This window comes from Ranitomeya imitator, chromosome 2 (assembly GCF_032444005.1).
Source record: "Ranitomeya imitator isolate aRanImi1 chromosome 2, aRanImi1.pri, whole genome shotgun sequence".
Classification (NCBI taxonomy): Eukaryota; Metazoa; Chordata; class Amphibia; order Anura; family Dendrobatidae; genus Ranitomeya; species Ranitomeya imitator.
In genome coordinates, this window is record NC_091283.1 from 405584640 (window position 1) to 405596223 (window position 11584).

Here is an 11584-nt window from a genome sequence, read left to right on the forward strand (position 1 = left end):
CTAACTATGTTACTATGTTACTATGTTATGGTCAGCGGGGTCCTCTCTCTCCTGTAGAGTGTAAGCTCTTATGGTCAGCGGGGTCCTCTCTCTCCTGTAGAATGTAAGCTCTTATGGTCAGCGGGGTCCTCTCTCTCCTGTAGAGTGTAAGCTCTTATGGTCAGTGGGGTCCTCTCCCTCTCCTGTAAAGTGTAAGCTCTTATGGTCAGCAGGGTCCTCTCTCTCTCCTGTAGAATGTAAGCTCTTATGGTCAGCGGGGTCCTCTCTCTCCTGTAGAGTGTAAGCTCTTATGGTCAGTGGGGTCCTCTCCCTCTCCTGTAAAGTGTAAGCTCTTATGGTCAGCAGGGTCCTCTCTCTCTCCTGTAGAATGTAAGCTCTTATGGTCAGTAGGGTCCTCTCTCTCCTGTAGAGTGTAAGCTCTTATGGTCAGCAGGGTCCTCTCTCTCTCCTGTAGAATGTAAGCGCTTATGGTCAGCGGTGTCCTCTCTCCCTGTAGAGTGTAAGCTCTTATGGTCAGCAGGGTACTCTCTCTCCTGTAGAGTGTAAGCTCTTTTGGTCAGTGGGGTCCTCTCCCTCTCCTGTAAAGTGTAAGCTCTTATGGTCAGTGGGTTCCTCTCCCTCTCCTGTATAGTTTAAGCTCTTATGGTCAGCAGGGTCCTCTCCCTCTCCTGTAGAGTGTAAACTCTTATGGTCAGCGGGGTCCTCTCTCTACTGTAGAGTGTAAGCTCTTATGGTCAGTGGGTCCTCTCTCTCCTGTAGAGTGTAAGCTCTTATGGTCAGCAGGGTCCTCTCTCTCCTGTAGAGTGTAAGCTCTTATGGTCAGCGGGGTCCTCTCCCTCTCCTGTAAAGTGTAAGCTCTTATGGTCAGCAGGGTCCTCTCTCTCTCCTGTAGAGTGTAAGCTCTTATGGTCAGCGGGGTCCTCTCTCTCCTGTAGAGTGTAAGCTCTTATGGTCAGCGGGGTCCTCTCCCTCTCCTGTAAAGTGTAAGCTCTTATGGTCAGTAGGGTCCTCTCTCTCTCTCTCTTGTAGAATGTAAGTGCTTATGGTCAGCGGGGTCCTCTCTCTCCTGTAGAGTGTAAGCTCTTATGGTCAGCAGGGTCCTCTCTCTCCTGTAGAGTGTAAGCTCTTATGGTCAGTGGGGTCCTCACTCTCTCCTGTATAGTGTAAGCTATTATGGTCAGCAGGGTCCTCTCCCTCTCCTGTAGAGTGTAAACTCTTATGGTCAGCGGGGTCCTCTCTCTCCTGTAGAGTGTAAGCTCTTATGGTCAGCGGGGTCCTCTCTCTCCTGTAGAGTGTAAGCTCTTATGGTCAGTGGGGTCCTCTCTCTCTCCTGTATAGTGTAAGCTCTTATGGTCAGCAGGGTCCTCTCCCTCTCCTGTAGAGTGTAAACTCTTATGGTCAGCGGGGTCCTCTCTCTCCTGTAGAGTGTAAGCTCTTATGGTCAGCGGGGTCCTCTCTCTCCTGTAGAGTGTAAGCTCTTATGGTCAGTGGGGTCCTCTCTCTCCTGTAGAGTGTAAGCTCTTATGGTCAGCGGGGTCCTCTCTCTCCTGTAGAGTGTAAGCTCTTATGGTCAGCGGGGTCCTCTCCCTCTCCTGTAAAGTGTAAGCTCTTATGGTCAGTAGGGTCCTCTCTCTCTCTCTCTTGTAGAATGTAAGCGCTTATGGTCAGCGGGGTCCTCTCTCTCCTGTAGAGTGTAAGCTCTTATGGTCAGCGGGGTCCTCTCTCTCCTGTAGAGTGTAAGCTCTTATGGTCAGTGGGGTCCTCTCTCTCTCCTGTAAAGTGTAAGCTCTTATGGTCAGTGGGGTCCTCTCCCTCTCCTGTAGAGTGTAAGCTCTTATGGTCAGTGGGGTCCTCTCTTTCCTGTAGAGTGTAAACTCTTATGGTCAGCGGGGTCCTCTCTCTCCTGTAGAGTGTAAGCTCTTATGGTCAGCGGGGTCCTCTCTCTCCTGTAGAGTGTAAGCTCTTATGGTCAGTGGGGTCCTCTCTCTCCTGTAGAGTGTAAGCTCTTATGGTCAGCTGGGTCCTCTCTCTCCTGTAGAGTGTAAGCTCTTATGGTCAGTAGGGTCCTCTCTCTCTCTCTCTTGTAGAATATAAGCGCTTATGGTCAGCGGGCTCCTCTCTCTCCTGTAGAGTGTAAGCTCTTATGGTCAGCAGGGTCCTCTCTCCTGTAGAGTGTAAGGTCTTATGGTCAGCAGGGTCCTCTCCCTCTCCTGTAGAGTGTAAACTCTTATGGTCAGCGGGGTCCTCTCTCTCCTGTAGAGTGTAAGCTCTTATGGTCAGTGGGGTCCTCTCTCTCTCCTGTAAAGTGTAAGCTCTTATGGTCAGTGGCGTCCTCTCTCTCCTGTAGAGTGTAAGCTCTTATGGTCAGTGGGGTCCTCTCTCTCTCCTGTAAAGTGTAAGCTTTTATGGTCAGTGGGGTCCTCTCGCTCTCCTGTAGAGTGTAAGCTCTTATGGTCAGGGGGGTCCTCTCTTTCCTGTAGAGTGTAAATTCTTATGGTCAGCGGGGTCCTCTCTCTCCTGTAGAGTGTAAGCTCTTATGGTCAGTGGGGTCCTCTCTCTCCTGTAGAGTGTAAGCTCTTATGGTCAGTGGGGTCCTCTCTCTCCTGTAGAGTGTAAGCTCTTATGGTCAGCGGGGTCCTCTCTCTCCTGTAGAGTGTAAGCTCTTAAGGTACCTTCACACATAACGATATTGTTAACGATATCGTTGCTTTTTGTGACGTAGCAACGATATCGTTAATGAAATCGTTATGTGTGACAGCGACCAACGATCAGTCCCCTGCTGGGAGATCGTTGGTCGCTGAATAAAGTCCAGAACTTTATTTCGTCGCTGGACTCCTGCTGACATCGCTGGATCGGCGTGTGTGACACCGATCCAGCGATGTCTTCACTGGTAACCAGGGTAAACATCGGGTAACTAAGCGCAGGGCCGCGCTTAGTAACCCGATGTTTACCCTGGTTACCATCCTAAAAGTAAAAAAAAACAAACAGTACATACTTACCTACAGCCGTCTGTCCTCCAGCGCTATGCTCTGCACTGCTCCTGTACTGGCTGTGAGCGTCGGTCAGCCGGAAAGCAGAGCGGTGACGTCACCGCTCTGCTTTCCGGCCGCTGTGCTCACACAGACAGTACAGGAGGAGTGCAGAGCACAGCGCTGGAGGACAGACGGCTGTAGGTAAGTATGTACTGTTTGTTTGTTTTTTACTTTTAGGATGGTAACCAGGGTAAACATCGGGTTACTAAGCGCGGCCCTGCGCTTAGTTACCCGATGTTTACCCTGGTTACCGGCGTCGTTGGTCGCTGGAGAGCGGTCTGTGTGACAGCTCTCCAGCGACCAAACAGCGACGCTGCAGCGATCCGGATCGTTGTCGGTATCGCTGCAGCGTCGCTTAATGTGAAGGGGCCTTTATGGTCAGCGGTATCACCTCTTTCTTTATCTCTCTCTCCTGTAGAGTGTAAGCTCTTATCAGTGTGGTGCTTTCTTTCTCCTGTAGAATGCAAGCTCTTATGATCAGCAGGGTCCTCTCACAATCTTTCTCTAGTAGTGTGTAATCTCTTATGGTCAGCAGATCTGCAGGGTCCTTTCTACTCTCCCCATGTGTTTTCTGAACAATTACAAGCTTTCCAGTATTGAGATTCACACAACTTTACTCACCGCAAATCTAATTTTTGAGGGAAAATTTAGGGAAATATAAAAATTCAAATTTCAAAATATCCACACATCTCTAAGTGCCACACTACCATACAATACTCAAGTATTAGAAGTGGTGAACAAATAACCATATGGCTATGTGCACACGTAGAATGGTCCTCTGCGGATTTTTCCGCAGCGGATTTGATAAATCTGCAGGGCAAAAACGCTGCGTTTTTGCTGCAGATTTATCACGGATTTACCGCGTTTTTTGTGCGGATTTCACTGCGGTTTTCTATTGGAGCAGGTGTAAAACCGCTGCGGAATCCACAGAAAGAAGTGACATGCTGCGGAATGTAAACCGCTGCGTTTCCGCGCGTTTTTTTCCGCAGCATGGGCACAGCGTTTTCTGTTTCCCATAGGTTTACATTGTAATGTAAACTCATGGGAAACTGCTGCGGACCCGCAGCTGCGGAAACGCTGCGGATCCGCAGCAAAATCCGCATCGTGTGCACGTAGCCTATCAAATAGTCTCTTACTATTAAGACCAATGGACTACAGTGAATAGAAAAATGTATTAAACAACCTGAACCTTTCTTTTCAGCAATACTATCCCCATTAAACAGCAAGAATTCTACTGTCTCAATAGTCGCCATATTTGTAGTTGTTGTTTTGGTTGCTGCTGCAGTTGGTTACTTAATAAAAAGGCGAAATGGGATCATTATGAGAGGTAAATATATTCTACAGTTCACAAATTTTTGAAATGATTTAAACTGTTATACCAACAAGCTTTCATTAATTTTAAGAAATTTTCTATAAAATGAATGGCCCTCCCTTAGGTAAGGCCATCAATACCTGATTTATGAGGTTTAATGCCAAGCAACCTGACCAATCAGATTGATTAAAAAAAAAGTAAAATCCACTAAAAAAACAAAAATAAAATTACGAGCTTTATTATAACTATTATATATCATTCACATAGTATTTTAATTCCTTCTAGCTCAACGTCTTTCAATAGCATCCCTCCTGGGGCAAGGTGAGTACCACAGTTAATAAAATTAATTTTCACCTTCCCAAAGAAAAACTGGGGCAAAAAAGACCCCACATTACAGTAAGCACACAGATGGGAATATATAGATTTCTCAAAAACCCATATAACTAAGAAAAACAACCAAATTGACATATGTGGATGACCCAAAAACTTAAATTTACATGTAAATTTTTAGATTAATGGGAAATATTTTTAAGGCTTTATTAAAATAATTAAAAGCTACGTCTCTTTAGTAGTGGAAAGATGAGACAATATCAATTATTAGGTTCTAAAAACTTACTTTTGGCATCCTACATTTACATCGGCCATGGCTGTTCACCTAATTGGTCAAGGTCCAGCCCTGGTAGACAGCCAATTTTGTAAGGGTAAGCCAGACAATTTATGACCCCAGCTTTAAAGTCCAATGCTAAATGCCCCATTGTTTGGAGCAAGGATAGGTAGTTAATTCTCCTGAGGGGAGATTTTATTGTACCTTGTGTTCTTACCAGTAACAGCTAATCAGAACCATATAATTTTACTGATTTTTAAAAAGTTTATAAATCATATGCTCATGTTATTTAGTCTTTGTACCGGAATCAGTAGCTCTCCCAACACAATATGATGCTCACACAAGCCCCCAAACAGTATGATATCCCCACAGTCCTCCCCCACACACAGTCTACAACACAGTGTGATGGACCTCACAGCCCCCCACTCACAGTTTGATGTTCTCACAGACACCCAACACAGTGTGATGGCCCCCATAGCCTCCAAACATAGTCTGATGGCTCCCACAACAGCCCACAGTATGGTAGCCCTTACAACTCCCCACAGACAGTATGATGGCCCCCACAGCCCCCCCATACTCACAATATTATGGTTCTCACAGCCACCCATACATGGTATGATGGTCCTCATAGCCCCTCACATTGTATGATCCACATAGCCCCTCACATTAAGTCCCCCAACACAAAGAGTGATAAACCCCACAGGCCCACAAACACAGTATGATGGTCCTCACAGCCACTCAAAAAGTATGATCCCCTCAGCCTTCCCTTTAATGATGACCACACAGTCTCCCACACAATAGGTTGACCCCCACAGCCTATATAATGAGCCCCACACACAGTATGACAGTCTTCACAGACCCCACACATGGTATAACAGTCTCTACAGCCTTCCACACATGGTGCTACACTCATCACAGCCCCCCCACACAGTATAATGGACCTAACAGTGCCCCACACACTGTATGATGGTACTCACAGCTCACCATACATGGTACGATGGTCCTCACAGCAGCCCTATGCACAGACCTCAGCACACCCATCCCACAGTATAATGATCTCACATATTCACCCTTAAGCTACTGACAATTAGAAAAAATATATACTAACCTTGCTCATGTTCCCCTGGCGCTATTCACGGGTCTTTGCTGTGTGCACTGAGGCTCCGTATAATAGATGCCATCTAGTGACGTCATCGCTTCTCCTGCCCACGACTCAGTTACACATGCTAAATAGTGGAAGAAGGAGCCTGTACTGCCTGCTCCATAATTATAATCATCAATATCTGCATCCTAAAAATGCAGATACTGGTGAAATTGAGACATGGGGCAGTGGAGGGCAACCGAATAGTGCAGTCCTTTGGCTATCTTATTCTGAGGGCTATTCTGTTCCAAGGGACATACAGGAACAACCAAAGTACTGGATGTGGCCCACATTTTGCTCAGGTCTGGTTTGGAGGATTTTCCAAAAATCCTTCAAATAATGGAGAACACCTGTCAAGACGGGATCATTGAAAAAAAATATGGTTATATGTGATCAATGAATCTTACCATACAATACTCTGTGTCACCCATGAGGCAGCTCGGGTTATATATCACTTTCCTAATGGTATTTTCTTTTCTTTTTAAACAGAAGTCCCGCAAGAAGAGAATACACCCATACCACCGACAGTATGATGGCCCCCACAGCCCCCCCATACTCACAATATTATGGTTCTCACAGCCACCCATACATGGTATGATGGTCCTCATAGCCCCTCACATTGTATGATCCACATAGCAACCACAAACTGTATAAGAGAAATAACGTGTGCAGAATCAAAGAAGAATCATGGTTACTTTAAGAAAATACCATGTGTGACCCATGTTAAGTTGGTAGAAAATGGGCACTTTACACTGGACTAAAGAAAGTCATAGGACTGGTGATCTTAAATGGTGCAACCTATTCCATGAAGTTGATACATCTCTACTTTTTGTAAAGATATATTTTAAATTTGTTACCTAAAGGAGTCACCTTCATCCACCCTCTTTAGTAATCCGATGGTTTAAGGGGGCTGTCCTTTGAAATAAACAGTTTTCACCTATCTACTTGTTGACTGGTGGTGGTCCAAGTGCTGAGATCTGCATCAATTGGCAGAATGGGAGACTTTTTGTCCCTGTTAGGATGTGTAGCAGTGCGCAAATGCGACCTGCACTCCGTTCATTCCCTATGAGGCTGTTGAGCTCTTCATTTAACCTCAGCTTTTTCAGAGAGCCCCTGTCCTGCACCTTCATCTCCATCAGGGAAAAAAGCCTCCTATTCTTCTGGTCGGGGAGGTCCAATTAGCAAGATATCTTCTATCTTGTGGATAGGTGATAACTTATTTTCATTGAAGAGCTACTTTAAGCTTATCTGCCTCCTGACTTGAAAAGAAAGCACCTCCACCATATCTCCATAACGAAAAAAATAGAATACTACCATCAAATCTTCCAACATACCCAGCAGAAATGTGTCAAACTGCTCAATCTGATAAATTGGGGGTAGGTCCGGTATTTTTTGAAAAAAAAAGGAATTTCCTTTTTTTCCCCAGAAACACTGTTACTTCTGTTCATGGGCTGTGTCAGGAGTGTCAGCTCATTTTTATTAATGTGAATCAGGCTGATCAGCAAATATTCATTTAGTACCTACCTGCCATCATACATAGAATAGTGGGGCATCAAAGTAGTATAAAGTATTACATTATGATGCCTTAGTTTTGCATTAGTTTTCATATTTGGCAATACATCTAGTGTCTGCTGGTCTTAATTCATAAGATGTATGTTTTCCCATAAAATTAGAGAATCTTGCCTCAATTGCATATTATGTACAGTATCTGTATGCCATGAAATGGTTTTATAAACTAAAGTCACGTATGTTATGTAACTCAATGTCATGTATCGCAAGATTTAAAAAAAGTATCTTACATTTTAATATTAAATAATATGAATTTATAAAGGGTGTAGCCTTGGGTCTCATGAACTAACAGATGTAGCTGGCGTTCACAGTTAATAGCGTAGTGCATTGGTGTGTTATAGTGATGAGCGATTATACTCGTTGCTCGGGTTTTCCCGAGCACGCTCGGGTGATCTCTGAGTATTTCTTAGTGTTCGGAGATTAAGTTTTCATTGCGGCAGCTGAATGATTTACAGCTACTAGCCAGCCTGAGTACATGTGGGGGTTGCCTGGTTGCTAAGGAATCCCCACATGTAATCTAGCTGGCTAATAGCTCTAAATCATTCAGCTGCCGTGATGAAAACTTAATCTCCGAACACTAAGAAATACTCGGAGATCACCGAACGTGCTCGGGAAAACCCGAGCAACGAGTATACTCGCTCATCACTAGTGTGTTACACTATTAGGTAACGCAACCATTCACTCTCACTGTGGATGAAATGCAAATAGTGTAGCTACACAACCTTGTTATTCAGTGCTGGACACGGGCTGAAAATGGCTTTTGTACAAGAACAGTTCATGGGCCCCTTTAAGTGTCTTTGCTTGCTCCTTTCGAGATGGAAATGGTCCCTTTATCTCTTGGGCCCCTGTGTAGCTGTACTGGTTGCACCAATTGTATGCCCACCACTGCTGTTATTGTAGCGTACAAGCTCATGGATGCTTATAATAGGACCTACAGACATGCTTTACTTAATTTGTTTCTAAACCTGACTAATCTAGAGATTCATGCCATAAAATATATCCAATGGATGCCATCTATCGGCCATCCATCAGCTCAAAGGTCCCATGTTATAAAAAGGTATACGTTAACATATACATTTTTTAATGGATGTTAGTGATGAGAGAACGTGCTCGGATAAGGCATTATCCGAGTATGCTAAGGAGCTAACTGAGTGCTCGAAAAATATGTTCGAGTCCCCGCGGCTGCATGTCTCACGGCTGTTCGACAGCCTTTACACATGTAGGGATTGCCTTTTAGTTAGACTTGAACATATTTTTCGAGCACGCTGAATACACTCGGTTAGCACACAAGCATGCTCAGACAACGTCATATCCGAGCACATTCGCTCATCACTACTAGATATACATTGTTTTGATGAATGCCTGCAAAGGATTTGTCAGCCAGCCGCCTCCCAAAGAACAAGAAATGGCAGACAAATCTTTAAATCATGTAATAGGACAATATAGTTATTCCACTGTAAATAACCCTGAAAGTTTGCACGTGGTAGCAGGCACAGGATATATAAGTATAGGAATCCCAAAATGTGAATTTTTGTGTAAAGAAGTACTCTGGAAAAATGTCTATAAAAAATTTAGGAACATTATTTTTTTCAAAAATAGTAAGAAATTAGAAAAAGTCTCCTAAAATAAGTCAAATATCAAACAGGTTACGGGTAAATGATTAATATTGAGCACTTAATATACGAGTGTATATACTGTATAGTGAATTTGTATAATCATGCACATGTATGTTTGCAATCTCACATCCTAAATGTTTGCGTATATTTTTTTCTATTGAATATGAATTGTATTGAATAAAGTTAAGTATTTTATGTGTTTTCATTTTTTTCGTCTTCACATTTCCTTAAAAATCACAGTGGCCAGGGGTGGACATACCATCGGTACAACCTCTGCACACAGGGGCTCAATAGGTTAGGGGTCCACTGTCATCAATTTTTTCTCTGCCGTCCAGGAAAATTAGCTACAAGCGTGATGAGTTGTAAACTTCTTGATTATGTTCAGCACCGTGGACAAAGGAACATCAAGATCTTCGGAGATGGACTTGCAACCTTGAGATTGTTGACATTTTTCAACAATTCTGGTTCTCAGGTCCACAGGCACAAACGAGATTGAATGAGCATCACAAAGTTGTTTACCCACAATTTTAAAAAAGTCTCAACAATTTTGACCAGCCCATCTTTGGTTTTTTTTGTGAAATTATGTACAATTTGCCTTTTTTTCTCGTCTTTTTTTATGTTGTTCCAAAGTAACTAAACATACTGTATGTATAACAAAATAAGTGTAATTGCAATAATTTTTTGGGAGAAATACTTCACTTTCATGGAATAATTTCAAGGGTGCCAACACTTTCGGCAATGACTTTTAGAGAATAAAAGAGTTGCTTTATCATGAGCTTTTGGATATCATGGGACTATCCATTTTAACAGATGCCTTTTACTGTTTTTTTTCCATCACTGATGGTGGCTATGACTAGGGTTTTTTTCTTATTGCATCATTGCCAACTGTCCTGAAATTGCCAGGACTGTACTGATATTTCAGAAAAAAATTTAGAACATTCTTGAAGGATTTTACCATGGTGGTCCTGAGGGCAGGAATAATGTTGGTCAGTGCAATAGAGCTGTTTTACTGTAATGCAACTGCAAGGCAGTTGCACGTAACCTCCACCAGGGGGAGTAGGTAAGGGATAAAAGGTAGCACTAACTGTGTAGCACCAGAGTGCAAAGCACAGAGCGCCACTAGGAGGTGGCAGAGTAGTCAGACAGGCCAGTCAGCAACAAACAGGAAGATAAAGTACCAGAGGTCACAGCAAATGCACGTGGTAAGAGACAAGCCAAAAATCAGAACCAGACGGGAGCTTGGGATCCAAAACGTCAGACAGAAGACATAGTCGGGGTACGAGCCAAAGAGTCAAAGCCAGACGGGAAACGTAGTAACAGAGACAGAAAGCTGGAGGCAGGGTTCAGAATTCAAGCTGAGTCATACACTGTAGAAAATCACCATAGACACACTTAGGGGTAGGGAACAGGTCAGGCACAAATACGGGTAGTCAGAGGCAGAAGGATCAGTAGGGCATATGGGTAAGCTGCTCAAGCCAGAGGCTGGAACTATCACTGACACAACTACCAGAAATGTCACCAATAAATAGCCACCCACGAACCAAAGAGAGGCAGGAAAGGTTAACCCCACCATAACTAGGCCAGGGAAAGAAAAGCAAGAAGCAAACCCTGACCTAGATCATGACATTTATATCATAAAGTAGTCACGGAGTATACATTATTGTAAAACTTCAAATTGTCTGAGTTATCAGTTATGTAATGGAAAATCACCCAACATCTATATTAAGAAAAAAACTTTCATACCCTTAGACACAAGTACTTTAGCTAATTACAACCTCTTTCATTTTCAATTTTCACATCATTTTTTGACATTTCTGTAGAACTATGAATAACAATGATATTAGGTCCACAATATTATTCAGCAGCAGATATTCTGCATTGTCTCCTCTTTTCAGGAAACTGGTTAAATATCCTGCTTACGCTAAAGAGCTTATCCGGTCTTTCAAAGTCATATTTAATTCAATCAGCAGACTATTTTTATGCAACTAATAGCGTTCTTCCCTGGAGGATAATTTGTAAGCCTATCACGTAACTGCTCTCCCCCTGCGTGCATGAGGTCTGTAAAGTTTTGATTTCTGATCTTGTGCCCCTTTCCCAGTTCCTCCTCTTACTGAGCAGCCCAAAAGACCAGAAAGTCACATATGATGTCTCCTCCTAAATATGAGCCAAAATAAAGACCCATGGGAGCAAAAGAGGAAGAGTTTATGTAAACGTCACTTAAAATTGGGTGCTTTTGCTCCAGTCCTGGAGATGGGGCATAAAAAGATCTCAAACTCCTCTAGTTTAACCTGTAGGATTGCAGCGTTGACC

General features: G+C 43.5%; 1 protein-coding gene across 5 annotated transcripts in view; it reads left to right on the forward strand.

The window, feature by feature from the left end:
• Window positions 1-9469, forward strand: part of LOC138664194 (uncharacterized) — a 72672-nt gene extending 63203 nt beyond the window's left edge. For 3 of the 5 annotated variants that reach the window (XM_069750680.1, XM_069750678.1, XM_069750677.1), the window contains 3 exons: window positions 4234-4359; window positions 4630-4665; window positions 6579-9469. In XM_069750680.1, coding sequence (XP_069606781.1) covers window positions 4234-4359; window positions 4630-4665; window positions 6579-6622 — 206 coding nt within the window. In that variant the 3' untranslated portion in view covers window positions 6623-9469. The remainder of the gene's footprint in view (window positions 1-4233; window positions 4360-4629; window positions 4666-6578) is intronic. The other 2 variants (XM_069750681.1, XM_069750682.1) reach the window with 2 other exon arrangements.
• Window positions 9470-11584: the final 2115 nt, after the last annotated feature.